We start from the raw sequence: 15,805 nt of genomic DNA, 5'->3' as shown, positions 1-15,805 counted from the left end.
AACTATTTCTCGATGTCTACGAATTCATATAAATCGAATATTATTATAATAATATTATATATACATTGTATTGGGCTAACAAGAAAATAATTTCGAGTTTTTAATGTGGCATATAACTCAATTTCTTCTATACAAAAAATTAACTTTAATTAGTCAAATATCTTCCATTCTATTCGATGACCTTTTGCCATCTTTGTGTTAACTTCATAATCCCGCGCTCACAGAATTTTTGGTCCTTAACAGCAAAAAACTCAACCAAGTGCGATTTGAGGTCATCGTTATTGCTGAAATTTTTACCGTTTAAGAAGTTTTGTAAACTACGAAATAAATGATAATCCGATGGGGCAAGGTCGGGGCTGTATGGGGGATGCGACATCACTTCCCAACCAAGCTCCAATAGTTTCGTACGTGTCGTTAAAGATGTGTGAGGCCCCCGCATTGTCGTGGTGGAACACGATTTCTTTGGGATTTCCCAATTCTGGCCTTTTCTTTTTGATTGCTTCCTCCAATTTCACAAGTTGTTGGCAATAAACATCTGAGTTGATCGTTCGGTTGTTTGGAAGCTGCTCAAAATACGCAACACCTTTGTAATCCCACCAAATTGACAGCATGATCTTTTTTCGATGCAACTCAGCTTTTGATATGGTTTGTTTTGGTTCATCATGTTTAGACCATGATCTTTTTCGATTACAAATATTGTAGACGATCTATTTTTCATCGCCAGTGATAATTCGTTTCAAAAAAAGGTCGATTGCATTACGTTTGAAATGCGTATCACAAATATTGATTCGTTGTGTTAGGTGAATTTCTTTCAATTCGTGCGGAACTCAAATATCGAGATTCTTAACAAGTCCAAGACGTCTTATATGATTTTCTATTGTTATGTGCGATACATTTAACTGTTTTGCAATCTCTCGCACGGTTATATGACGATTCGATTCAATTATTGTTTTTATTTTGTCATGATCAACTTCAGGAAGTCGACCAGAACGTTGGTCATCTTTCAATGAGAAATCTCTAGAACGAAATTTTTTGAACCAATTCCGACACGTGCGGTCTGTTAAACAATCAACACAATAAACTTCACATATCTCTTTCTGAGCCTCGACCGCTTTCTTGCCTTTATGAAAATAAAAAAGTAAAATGTGTCGAAAATGCTGCTTTTTGCGCTCCATATTAAAACTGGTCGTAAACTGACAGTTGTAATCAAAATTACACGGAATTTGTTTCTAAAGCAACCTAGAGGTATTGACTATCAGATCTTAAAAGAAAAAAATTCTAACATTGACAAAGAATAACGAAACAAACATAACGTTATCTACTGGTGCAAACCGAAATTACTTTCTTGCCAATCCAATACATATATACATATATAACGTATACTATATAATAATATAAATGTTCATAAGCGCTGGTAGGTAACATCCATGATGACGCGGAGTGCAAAGGGGTAAAATATAATAAAACCTGTGTTGAGGTGCGTGCGGTGTCGTCCGAACTTGACTCGGCTTCGCGGTTGTAAGGCGCGAAGTTTTCCGTTGTAGAATGTACGGCACTCGACGCGGCACGGTAGTTTGACGACTTAACGAGGAACTACCTAGGATATATTTAAGATATTGTTGTGTGTGCTTCCCGTAGTCTCCTTGTGAGACTTTCGTTCGTATGTTAGCGGTTTGCCTAAGTATAAGTATGGGGACCGATGTGTCTCGTTAGACGTTTTGAAGAAGAGTGTTACTTGACGACTCGTTCGATCGTCGAACTCGGGAGTCGTCTGGGGGTGTGGGCGTTTCTGCTTTTTGGGGGTTCCCTCGAGACTTGCATTTCGGTATGATATAAGGACACTGATTGGATTTTGCCGATTGCTGTAGAGCACCAATCAGTGCCTTTTTTAACGCGGCGACACCCTCATGTCGCGTTGTGAGCGTGTTCCGTTGTGTAGAATTTGCAACGTCAAAAAGCGCTACGGGAATCGCCCAGGTCAGCCTACGACGCTTGCGGTACCGTCGCGTACTCGGTTCGGGTGACCCTTCGGATTACCCGGTTTATAGCACGTCCCAGCTGTGGGCTTCGAAAATGCAATTAGGCAGTTCTCTTAGAAATCTTTAACTTTATGACACGTAATGGTTATTGAGGAAGGTGGTAATGAAATTAACATGCTTCTGGTTGCCAGATGTAGAAAAAGTCTTCTTCTCAAAAATAACCTTCCTCGCGTCCGTGTCATAAACCTCATCGGCAGAAACTCCAGGTGTTTCTGTCTTCGGGACGGAACACCTATGTTATATGTCATTACATACAGATTACATCACAGGTTATATTATATATATATAACCTCAATGTTTTCCTTTCTGAATCTCTTTCTTATATTGATTTACGACAGATGTGCAACAGATAAGGTTGAAAGGTTTGTTGAAAGCAAAATATAATTATACATCCTAAGTAAAAGGGAGATCTCAACTTGTGGAAATATACCTGATCACGCCATTGGAATCCTCCTTCGCGATAATCACGTTATATCTTTTTATTATAACTTTTTACTATTAAATCGTATTTTATTAAATTGATACCGTTATACCGTTTATATTAAATCGTCAACGCGAGATCGTTTTTATTAACTTTCAGTAACATGAAAAGATTGGTCTACGCAATTTATTTCCTTCGAAACGTATCGATCCGCCCGAACCAATAGCGGAACCCGAACAGTAGAGCGACGATGAACGATCGTCGACTCGCGCTATCGGTTTATAAAACATTTGAACGGAAAAACTCACCGTTTTCCGACTTCGGCGGGACTGGCTCGATTTTCACAGAAGTGGTGGTCGCGTGAAGAGAGGTCGAGACTTCGGCGACTTGACACGGCACCGAAGTCAGGGGCTCCCTCTTCACTATGTTGCCAGCACCGTTCGCATTGCCATTGCAATTCGCGTCCTGCCCGTTCCAGGACGAGGCAACCGGCAGCGTCCTGCTGCAGCCCGCGTCGGAATGTACCACCTTCGTCTTGCCTGGAATTTGCGAAGCCAGTCAATCGGTTAGAACGAGAAATCATCGGCGGCGATTCGACAAAAAGTGGGCACACCCTAGCCACGCTATTAAGATTCTGCGGCAACTGTTGGACTTATAATGACATCTCACGGAGACGTCATCGAAGAACCACTCGAGTCTAATTTCTTTATCGCAGTTCGATAATGTTTCTTTGCTGTCGAAACCGCGGTTAATATAGCAATACTTTACCGAGCAATACTTTCTAGATACATTTTGAACGATTCAATTATCCCAGTTTCTAAACTCTCTATACATAACATCGACCACTTGACATCACGTCTAAAGTAATGGAAATAATAGGTTCGGTATAATAAACTTTCACAGAATTCTGCTATCGCATTACGCTGAACGTCGGTTTAATCATACGAAGAACGATGCCGCAGATACGTTGTTCGAAGCAGGTTTCGAAATAAAAGCGAAAGTAAAACAAATGAAAGAGCTCGAAGCTACGCGAACAGAATATTTGTTTGATTTTGTGCCATATTGCTGATACAGTTTCGCCAGCTCCTTAAAACTGAAAAAGTTCTTTCGTCTGCGATTTAAATCATCTGAAAACAGTTGAAGAGCTCCAACGATTTCGCTGGGAAATCTTCGACCACCCTCTCTCCGCAGCCCTGACCTCGCGCCGAGCGATTACCTCATTTTTCTGCATTTCAAACACTGACGTGCGCCGCTTTGAAAATCACGAGGAATTGAAAAACTGCGCTATCGGACGATTTAAACCGGCGATTTTCAACTGCCTGTCCAGGAAGAATTTCCTTTCCCGTCTACGTCTCTGGAAATGTTCTTGCCGCGTGTATCTTCTCGTTTCGCCGATTGGCGAATGTGAAAGAATTGAAATTGGTAGAACAATTTTTTGTAAACATACAGCCTAGACCATCTAATTAATTGGAACGAATAAGTCAAATTGAAATTCGTTTATAGAGAAATATAAAGTTCTACGATATTGAAAACAAGCAACTAGGTTAACTGATTCCATGAAAATGTATACAAACTTATTAATTATCTTAATAAAGGCAATTTCATCGGGGATAATAAACTTTCGCTTCAAACTACCGGAAATTGCTTCGCAAAATGTTTAGGTCACGTGAATATTAATGGAAATACAATATTTTGCTATGCAATTTAATGAGTAATTGATAAACAAGTTTGATAATATACAAAATTCACGCCTGATTGATCTGTGCTTATGTTATCGAGTTATTATTTTTCTATAAATCTCCTCTCTCTAAGTTGTATTATTTTTCTTGGTACTCGCGCTCCTTTTTACCAAGAGAACGTCATTTAACGTTATTTTATACTTATCGACATTATTTAACATTATGATAAGGTCATTTAACGTTACTTAATATTTTTGACGTTATTTAACATTATGTAACGTTATTTGACATTATGATAAGGTCATTTAACGTTATTTAATATTTTTGATGTTATTTATCATTATGTAACATTATTTGACGTTATAATAACGTCATTTAATGTTATTTAACATTATTTAACAGAGCCGAACCATTTCTCAATCGAATCGTTACGTGCGATGAAAAATGGATCATGTACGATAATCGTAAGCGTTCATTGCAATGGTTGGACGAAGATGAACCATCAAAATACTGTCCGAAACGAGACATCCACCAGAAGAACCTGATAGTCACTGTTTGGTGGTCTGGCTCAGGTGTCATCCACCACAGCTTTATGGAACCTGGCCAATCGATCACGGCGGATAGCTACTGTTATCAACTCGACGAAATAATGAGAAATCCTGCGATTAAACAGCCAAAATTAGTTAATCGGACGACTCGAATTCTTCTGCGCGACAACGCTCGACCACATGCCGCACGAATGACCGTGTCAAAGCTACAGGAGGTGAAGTTGAAAACTCTCCGTCACCCACCGTACTCGCCAGACCTTGCCCCCACTGACTATCATTTCTTTTTAAATTTAAACAACTTTTTATCTGAAAAAAATTAAATTCCGCACAGGCTGTCAAAATGGCGTTTCAAGAGTTGATCGACTCCCGTGATCCAAGCTTCTACAGCGAAGGAATAAATGAGTTACCTCTAAAATGACAATAGTGTATCGATAATACGGGTGCGTACTTTGATTAAAAATAAAAAGTTTTTATTGAAAGAAAATCGAATTCAATTATGTGAATTTTTCGCTCCATTTCATGCTTGACAACCTAATAGTATGATAGCATGTCGCGCGGATTTCGCAAGGTTTCCCACCAAATTTTCACTGACGCCGGGAAAAGTGTGCCTGCAGGGATATTTATGCAATCGGTCGATCAGAGTAACGTCTCACGAGCAGATCCGCGAGACAAAATTCGCAACGAGGTCAATAACTGCGCGAGCAACGCCGACATTAATTTCGCGAGCCAGCGGTTCTATCGGCGGAAAAAAGAAGGATCTTGATGGTATCGTCCGTACCGTGAACATATATGCCAGCGAACGCGGCCCAAGAGAATATTTGCCTTACAATGTACACAGCGCGCGCGCGCGCGCGTAGCTCGCTTGCTCCGACAATGAAAACATTTATATCGTCCAGCACTTTGCGACACAAAGTAGTGGGAATTATATGGCCAGCGAACATCCTTTCCGCCGTGGCTTCCGTGAATTTCGTTGTCCCGGACACACTGGCGGGGCTCTTTGTGTCACGCTGGAACGATCAGGATGACCAATAACTTTGCGAATGAAACGAGACTTTTATGGCCGACCTACAATTTGACGAGCTCTCACGAAACTCTATCACGTTCGAAACGCCTGAGCCGCGCGATACCAGCTGGCTTTCGTTTAAGGCTTAAACTTTAAGCGACCCTTCGGTTACGGTGGATCCGTTCTCCGACGAATTCGCAGATAAGATAGAACAATCGAACAGATTCATTCCTGTATCTTGGAATCTCCCGGTGTGCGGAGACGGGGAAGAACATCGTCGAATTTGCAAAGATCTATTTATTAGATCGGTGCATATAATATTGTATGTCGGATGTTTAAATGAATAGTAAAAATGTTATATATTTGGTTAAGATATAACCCATTTGCTACGATACACAATTCCCAACAAATATTAACATATAGATACCGTTTTTAAAAAAGTCTTTGGAATATAATAAACTCGGCTCGTAAAACAACGGCACGAATATCCGCAGAACTCACACTCGTACAGAGCTTAAAATAAACGACAGAAATACAGAATTTTGGCAAAATACGAGGCTAGAAATACACAATACGACTGTAAAATTTCAGAAACAAGATCATAATAATATAAGAAAGGATACGAGCACTTACGCGTACTAAAAACTGACATTTCGTATATGCCCCAGCAATATAAATGAGTTGGACGTCCGGTAAAGTGTAATAATAATACCTATCGTCTGGTGCGCGTCTCTGCGAAGCTCGGCTTAGGAAATGTTGTTCCGTCTCCGACTTATTTTTCACATAAAATCACTGGCTGTCACGTGAGACCGCATAACTTCCAAGACGAAATATCACGCGTGACGAACGCGATGTTCACGGAATGCTATAGAAATATTGGTTCAGCCCGGCCGCAGCCGCTCGAGAATCGCACGGCTCGGCATAGTTTTCACGGTATTCCGCGTGATTTACCGATTGTCAGCGAAGTTTCGATAACGAAGAACTTTTGGCCAGCAAAAGTCGTCGCCGCGACTGTTCGGCCGAACAAGTAGTCCGCCGTGGGAAGCGTCGGCTGAGCCACGTGGTGTAGCGGAATGAATCATGAAAACGAACCGTAAAACTGGCGTAGCGTCGGGGATACCAAAGAGTACACGTCGGAGAGACGAAGCGAGACAAAGAGAGAAAGACGCGGAGAGCGAGAGAAGTCACAGTCGGTTCTTACAGTAAATATAGAAGCCGGAGAATCTTGCGTAAGCTCGTCCATCCTTCTCTCTCTTTTCTGATTTTCGCGTCTCCTTTTTCACCGCGAGACCCTGTTCATAGGTTGCTTCCTCCTACTATGTTTGCCGCTCTTTTTTACCCCCTTATTTGAAAACCACTTCTTCTCATTTGCGTCTTTTTCCTTCCGTCCACGTCGCTTTTTGCCCTCTTTGCTTCTTTTCCCTTCCTCAATCCTGTCCTCCTCCTTCTCTCCTGCTGTCTCGGTCCAACTCTCGACTCCACGATTTTTTCGCGGTACCAGTTCATCCGTCCTCTACCTTCCTCGTCGTTTCTTCAGCGTTCTCGGCCACTCCCCTCGCCTCCCTTCCGTTCTCCCACCCGGTTTTGCCCTCTTCTCGTTCACGTCCGAACAACCCGCGTCGTCCCCACCCCTTCCGACTCGGACGACCGACACGTTTTCGTGTTGCGGAACAAGCGAAGGGAGTCGCTGCAAGGTCGTCAATTGCATCAGCGTCGTCGGTCGCATCGGTAGCTTCCTGGTTCCCGCGAGTACGCGCCATTTTGTCGTCGGAAACTACCGTGAACGGCCTTTCTCGATGTTCTTTCGAAGTAGAGAAACATAAGCTACCACGAGTATTCTAAAGATGTGCAACCTATTCGTTTCTTGCAACATTGTTAATAGCTTGCACCACGATTTTTTCATAGCTGTGCTCGATTAGCATGCTAGTACACTAGTGCATGCTGATGCACTTGTTTGTCGCTAATCAATTTTCAGACGAGACAGACAATTTATATTTTGTGAATGCTGATCTTTACTTTAACCCTCTTAGCATCGAACGACGATATATGGTCGTTTGGTGCACTTGCCAAAAATACCAACGACGATATATCGTTGCGCCTCCGTTGATACCTTATTATATTCGTCACAAGAGATCTGCGTTTCAAAATAACTTTATAAAATGTTAAAATCGTTCAAATTCGATGCGACACAAGTGACAAAATGTTTATTTGAGTTAACTTTTTGTTATATCTTATGCTGATTAGTGCCGAGGGTCTGTATACGTTAGAGTGATGAGGTATTAAGTTGGTAAGAAAATAATGTCGGTTTCCAAACTATATCTTTAAATCGACACATGAGAAATCGGAATAAGTTTTTTTAATTAAAATAAGATCCATTACAATCTACACATTTTTGCCAATAAATTGACAGTTTGTTAATTCCGGTAGCGTAAAATTCTGTTGTTCTGGAATTGATAAATTCTTCGGACGAATGTTACACGAACTTGCTTGGTATCCATTTCGAAGTGAATAACTTCAAGTGAGCACAAATTAACAGTGCAAACAAAAGCATACCTATCAGCATGCAGCACGACATCTGCACTGTAAGATGACATTGGAAAGTAAATAGAAAAAAATGAATTGTTATCCCAAAGCATGCGTCAAAGTTCGAAAGTTCGAAAACCGACTTTAATTTCTTGCCAACCTAATAGAAACGGGACACGGGATATCCCTTGGATATCCGTCGACACGGCATGGTTTCTCTGATACCAGCTATTCCATTGCAAATTATTGCAAAATGCGATGTCTATACATCATACTACATGATATGTATTAAGCCGTGACCAAACGATGTTTTTTTATGTGCAATTACGGTATGAAAAAGAGAAATCACTTTGTACGATTTTCATGATGTCTTATATTTATGTTATTCTTATGATTTTCAACAAATATTGAAACACAATTGGCATCGTTTTATTCTCCATTTATTTCGCAATATGCTGCTATTTAAATTTTGTAAATATCACTCCTACTTTGGTTTTTACGAGCATTTTTTCAACCCTCTGCAAGTTCGTCGATTCGGCCCGGTATTCTTCGCTTAGGTACGCTCCTTTCGCTCGGTGCTAAAAGGGTTAAGCTTTAATTATTGATCTTTGAAAGGTAGAATCTTATTTCGATTTAAAAGAGGTACGTAGCATCTAGACTTAAGAGCTCACGTAACGAATTTGACACGTTATTATAAGTGATTAACCGTTTTCATTACGACTTCCAATTGAAACCATTTTAACTCTAGGTCCAAAACAGTTTTTCTGTCGTATTTTCATTTTATATGACTAACAGTGTGTTCTATGCATATAATATCCACTTTTGTGATTTATGTAACAGTTACATTTTCAACAATTCTTTAAATATTGTATAAACAAATTTGATAATGTAACAATTATTTTAGGATGTGATATTACAAAGGATTAATAATTTCTCTGTCAGAACGAGACGATTGTTTCTCTTTTACGTCTTCCCTTTGCTTTAATTCCTAGATCTTGACCACGGAAACATCCGTTTCGATTTCGAAGAAACGAACAACGTTTATTCAGTCGATTATGCGTAAAATCTTTATCACGGGTCTGACTCGTTATAATATTAAGTTGGTGCATATGAAATGTCGGATTTCCTTTGCACGTGAACGTTGTCTCTCTGCTTTCGTTATGCTTTTTGTTTTCGGCATAATCTCGTTTATAGTCGTATCGTCTATCGCCAGAGTCACATTTCAACGGAGAAGATTTTGTCAAAAGCGTTCCATTTTGTTATTTATTTTGAATCTCGTCTCGGTCGCATACGCCGTACAAAATAATTGCGAAAAGAAATTAATTGAAAGATTCAATTTTGCAGCATCCAGTTTATTCGTCGCATCTTTCGCCAATCGACTTTCACTTGTTTAAACATTGAGAACAGGGCTAAACAGTATGAAAATAAGGGCAGTCTGAATAATTTCATATCAGAGTTTATCGATTTTAAAGATCAGAATTTCTTTAAGTATATTGTGAATTTCTAAAGTATATCGAAGCAAATGGAGCATATTTTAATTAAATAAACAGCTTTTGGAAAAAGATATGCAATGTTAGATATACACTTAAAATTCCTACATTTCATATGCACCAACTTAATACAAATCTGTCAAAGAATGATGTTTAAATATATCAAATTGAAACGTTTCATTGTTATTTTCAACAATGATCTTTGTTTCGTCATTGGAATTTGGAAGCTCTAGTAGACTTTTGTAATCAATTTATATACATTTAAAGAAATATCATAGTCTACAGTCGTTCGTTACGAGCACTGATTGACAAATGACAATGAAGATGTCGGTTCCCTTCTTGCGCGATTTCTTGCTAATACGTCAAAAAATATATTTATAAAATTTGACTTCACTTTGTACACATGTTGAAATAATAGTAATACAAGCTAAATCTATCGATTTCAAATAAATTAATCCTATTTTCATATTTTCAAATAGCGTCTTCCTTTTGTCAAATATAGACTGAACGTAAAAAATATCGCTTCTTCTGAATAGACATTGTGTCTACGAATGCAATAACGTTCTACGGTTTCCTTTATTAATCCTAAACCGCTACTCTTGCGTTATCTTTTCATTGCTTTGAAACAATCACAAGATTTCTGGTAGCTTTACGGAAATTTCGAGCACAGTTCTATCGTTTTTTCAAAGAAAAACGAATAGTATGGAATTTCCATCTGTTTCCCAGTGAAGACAAGATAACAGAACTGATGCAATTTTTTCTAAACTGAAAACGCGTTCTCTCAACTATGTTTGGATACGCTGATGACGGATACAGGCAAGCTTCGAGGGAAATCGTATTAATTTTCCCAGATGTAAAACCCGATTGCGAGAGTGACCGAACATCACGCGTAGCAAACGTTAAAAGTCGAGCCTGACCCTTTGGGCAGGATCGATTACCCGGGAGAAGATCGCGAACTGGAAACGCCAAAGCCGGTACACGTCCGATCTCGTTCTCTTATTTTAAGAGCGTCGCCTCTAAGCGGCTCGTTCGGATGAAATTCGGGGTCCGATCGTAAACCTCGGGTCGGATCGTTAAAAAGCACGTCACAGTCGCGCGTCGGCTTTGGAAGATGGGAACAGGCGAGTAAAATAAAAGAACCGCGCGAAGAAGACGGTCGCCTTCTATACGTACCACTGTTCCTGCAAACGCAGGGCTGCCTAGTCGATTTGTTCTCCAGTTTCACCGGCTGACCTTGACTGGGCAGGAAAGCCTCTCGTTTCTTGCCGATAGCCTGGACGACCTGGTTGCCGGTGGTCTGCTCCGGCCCCTGCATCACCATGGTGCTCGTCGTCGAGCTCGTCGGGCACGAGGTGCCGTTCACGGTGACCGAGCATCCGGTAGTCGAACCTGTCGGCGACTGATACTCCTGGAGAACCACACCCGTCGTCGGCACCATGTTCCCCGTCGAATTCGGCGACGAGAAACTGTTGATCGTTAGGGTCGGCGTGCTCCCGGTGACCAGCGACAGTTGCGGCGAGAACGCGTTCTGGTGCAGGCCACCTGTTCAAAAAGATCCGTTCTTTCGTTTTATACGGTTCGATCGACGCGTCACGGGGCAGATGCAATTTTGGCTTAGAGATCGACGATCTCTAAGACGCAACGATCTTGCGACTCACAATTTCTTTCATAACTGCGTTGATTAGCACGCCTTCCTCTTTAACCAGTTATCCTTTTTGGACGAATATACTCGTCGTAATACGAAATCTTGCCTCTTTTTTAAAAACGGCTGTGTACTCGTCGAAAACAGCTAACTGTTTAAGAATGTAGGACAGTGGAGAGCCGATTACTATGGTGTGATAAATTGCTGTGGCTATGGTTTGTTCTCCGACATAATTAATATCATATTTATCAAACAAGACATTACACAAATTAATTATACCTGAACATAATGCTTATAAATAATGAATCTCAGCACAAACTTATTGGCGTTACTACGGTATGAAAGACAAGTTAATAAAGACAGTAAATTTTTAATGTTTCTCATTAAACGTGTCTCAGGTTTAAGAACGTATTTCAAATTTTTATTCAAACAATTGTAGAGACGGTTGAAAAATGGCTGTAATACCAAGTTTCGATATCGAAAATTATCTTCAAATAATTCATGATGAGTTTATTCTTCCTGCTGCGTTCCCCTGCGGCTTAATTTTGACTAACAGAAACGAAATTAATCTTTAATCTCGTAATACGTAAAGTAAACAATTGTAAGAATAGAACACAATGGTATTCGTTTGTCCAACTTCGTTCGATATCTGAACAAATCAAGTTTCCTCCTTATGCATTCTTTCTGAAAATTACTCTATCCGATCTCAGACTCTCCTCGGGATACCACAAGTCTAAATTTCAAGCATCCTTTCCAGACAAATACTATAATTTTCTACCTCCTGCCATCCGCGAGTTTCCCCCCCCCCCCCCCTCCCCGCCCCTCTTTTTCATTCAAACGCTGAGCGAAAACTTTCATCGTGGAATAATTCTCTTAATTCTAGTTACGTAATCAGCCACGCTTTTCAACAGTGCGCTCGGTAAGTCAGCAACTGCAATCGTCAGCGTTATCCTACTCTCACAATGTTCGCATAGCATTGGTTAGTTCTCGAGTAATAATTTCCGCTCTCACGCTATCAACAACATTTCAACTTTTCTCTTTAGCTATCGCTTTTGCTTTTGATACGTCGAATGTCGTGTCAGTCACGTACGTATGACACTAATTTTTAATCCCTTGCACTACGATTCTTTTTTCACGCTGCGTTGATCGGTACTTATTTATCCTTAATATTTTTAATGAAAGGACCAGACAATTTTTGTTCCTTTTATTGTCTTTATGTGGTTTTCTTTCTAAGCTTTGATAACGGAAGAATTTATTTTTATTTGGATGTAGAAGAAATTAATAATATTAATATTTATTAAATCTTGCATGGAATATGTATCACGAGTCTGACTCGTTATAATAGTGCAAGGGGTTAACTAACTCTAGAAATTAATTTTTATCGTAATACATCGAACAAACTGAACGGCATTAATATCTTTAAAATACAAAATTGTAGAAACTAATATTACTTCTATGGTCAATTTTATTCTTCGGGTGTCAGCTTCATTAATTAAATGACTCTGTTAATGAGGGGATGTATGGAGTCGATATTCGTCACTTAACGTGAGACCATTCATGGGTCTACTATATCCCTCCCCTCCTATAAATAACATACAGTGGGTCAAAAAAGTATTGGCAGAACCAGTTTTCTTTGAATATCTTTGAACTATAAAGTAGTCTATTAACATTAACTATGTCTAGTTTATTAGTGTCTTTTAACGCACATAAATAGTATGTTTACTGAGAAGTCTCAGTTACTTGTTATAAGGAAATAAAGTCAAGAAAACGAAAAATCCAGAGTCAAAAAAGTATTGGCACACGTACGATTTTACTACAAGAGTAAGTGTTGCGCAATTGTAGAAGTGTACAATTAAACTTATTTAATGTTTGGTGTGCATGCCTTTAGGCATAATTACGGCTTTTAATCGATTAGATATCGATTCGATAAGTTTCTGCGTAATTTCCGATGAAATGTTAGACCACTCTTCGAAAAGCGTCGCTTTTAGATCATTTTTATTTTTAATTTTACTTTTCGTACTTTGAAATCTAAAATATGCCAAAGATTTTCTATCGGGTTAATATCCGGCGATTGAGGCGATGTAGGGAATTGTTTTGGTACAATAACCATTCCCTTGTTTTCCATGGCGTGTGCTTCGGGTCGTTGTCTTGTTGGAATCGAAACGATTCGTTTATGCCCATTTTTATTGCACTCGTTAACAAATTATTTCGCAACACGTCGATATAGGCGCTTGCATTCATTGTATCGTCAATAAAAGCCGAATTTCCTACTCCATCATATGACATACAGCCCCATACCATGGCATGACCACCGCCGTGTTTTACTGTAGGAATAATATTCTTTTGATTTAATTCGCTGTTCGGTTTCCTCCATACAAATCTTTTTCCATCAGAGCCGAAAAGATTGAACTTGCTCTCATCTGAGAAAATAGCGTTCTTCCAAAATTCCATTGTCTTACTTACATATATTTTTGCAAACCCGAGCCGTTTCTCCCTATTCTTCTCATTAATGAACGGTTTTTTCTCGCTCCTCTACCATAAATTTTCTCAGACTGTAAAACATTTCGAACTATTTGGGCATTCACTTCTTTTCCCGAATATGTTGCGATGCCAACAGCTAAACTTTCGGCACTTACAAAAGGATTTTTTATTGCTTCTTTGATGATACCTCTTCGTTCTCTAGTGGTAAGTACTTTCCGGCGACCTGATCTCGATTTGTTCTCAACGCTACATGTTTCCTTACATTTCTTTACTACATTTTTCACTGTTGACAAACTTAAATTTAACGAATTGCCGATTTTTCTGTAACTTTTACCACTTTCGTGTAATGAAATAATTTCATTTCGCACGCTCTTCTTCGTAGACATGATTTTTGTTCGGAGCGTAAACACGTACTGATTGTGTCAAATGAGGTAAGAGATTCGCAACAGCAAATTCTGTTTATGCTTGCGTTCTTGAATCTGAAATTGTCGCGTACGAAAGCGAGTAACACTTGCTCTTCTAGCAAAATCGTACGTGTGCCAACACTTTTTTGACTCTGGATTTTCCGTTTCCTTGACTTTATTTCCTTATAACAAATAACTGAGACTTCTCAGTAAACATACTATTTATGTGCGTCAAAAGACACCAATAAACATAGTTAACGTTAGTAGATTACTTTATAGTTTAAAGATATTCAAGGAAAACTGGTTCTGCCAATACTTTTTTTCACCCACTGTAGACGATACAAGAAAAATAGAGTAGAACATTGGATATTTCAAAAAACGTTCTGCAGAGATTTATCGCTTTCGTAAAACAAGATTTAAAGCATTCATCTTGTCTTTTCATACGCAGACTGCACATCGCGAATGCGATTTATTACATTTCATGCAATACCGTCAGACTTGCGCCCGTACGGTTCAAAAGCCCGAATTTTTAATTATTTCCTCGCCGCGCCGAATTCTGCATACACGATGGAAAGCAAACGAAAAGTAAATCCGCAGCACACCAACAAAGTTGACAAAACCATTCAATCTGACTGACATTGTTACATTGTATACATTCTACATATTGTTACAATGCTGCGGGAAAAAAACGCAAAGAATTGACGCGTTTGCCAGGCATATATTGGAAATAAAATTCGAAAGATTTTTTTATCACGAACATAGAAACCGGTGACCAGTTTGCTATAACATTTTTCTATCGTCTGCAACTTATAACAATAATTCCTTTTGATCTGTTTTCGGCTATAATTCATTTTACATTTATCGAATAAAACACGTTGAATTGTTTTATTAAAAAAGAAATGGAATGAAATAATAAGAAGAAAGCGTGTGCCATCTCATCCGACAATTAACAAAAAGACTATTAGTGAGGAAAAAATTATTTGAGTTAAAATCGTGACAACTTATCCTCTATCCTCCGAATCTATACGGAAGATCGAGTATAGGAGGATGCAAATTACGCTGGAAATTACTCACCATGATGCAGATGATGAAGACCGGTCAGGTTGAGCGTGTGCTGCGTGTGTTGAGTGTGCTGAGTATGTTGTGCGTGATGTAAACTTCCGACGTTCACACCGACACCTTGAAGACTGAGCGCCTGTTGACCCGGAGGAGCCAAACTGGCCAAATTCTTGGCCAGTAGTTCGAGCTGCGTCACAGGGACAGGACTGTAGGGTGATCCAGGTGGTGGCGTGGGAGCACCCCAGGTGTAGCCACCCACCCCGACCCCAACGGCAGCGGAAAACACGCTCTCTGAAACTACAGAATCCAACGATTAATCAATCGGCTGCTCACTCCGGCCCTCTAATCGCGCGAGGCGACCATCTACGTTACTCTAATAGAGTCGAACTGAATTTTTCTAATTACAGGAATCCCGACTTCAAGATTTACTCGCATCAAACAATGGCTCTTATTCTTTCCTGCTTCTCAAATTACGCGCTGGTCTTTGAGCATTGGTGCTCTCAAATGAACAGATTA

At 39.6% G+C, this 15,805-nt stretch overlaps 1 protein-coding gene across 3 annotated transcripts in view; it reads right to left on the bottom strand.

Moving 5' to 3' along the window:
- Cher (filamin A protein cher) overlaps positions 1-15,434 on the bottom strand; it is a 138,603-nt gene extending 123,169 nt beyond the window's left edge. For all 3 annotated transcript variants that reach the window (XM_078181034.1, XM_078181052.1, XM_078181043.1), the window contains exons 1-3: positions 15,305-15,434; positions 10,877-11,245; positions 2,769-2,999 (exon numbers count right to left, since the gene is read on the bottom strand). In XM_078181034.1, coding sequence (XP_078037160.1) covers positions 2,769-2,999; positions 10,877-11,141 — 496 coding nt within the window. In that variant the 5' untranslated portion in view covers positions 11,142-11,245; positions 15,305-15,434. The remainder of the gene's footprint in view (positions 1-2,768; positions 3,000-10,876; positions 11,246-15,304) is intronic.
- Between the last annotated feature and the right edge of the window lie 371 nt (positions 15,435-15,805).

The sequence above is a fragment of the Augochlora pura genome, chromosome 1 (genome assembly GCF_028453695.1).
Source record: "Augochlora pura isolate Apur16 chromosome 1, APUR_v2.2.1, whole genome shotgun sequence".
NCBI classification, from domain to species: Eukaryota; Metazoa; Arthropoda; class Insecta; order Hymenoptera; family Halictidae; genus Augochlora; species Augochlora pura.
Note: the sequence above shows the minus strand (reverse complement) of the source record. Positions and strands in the feature narration are given on the sequence as shown.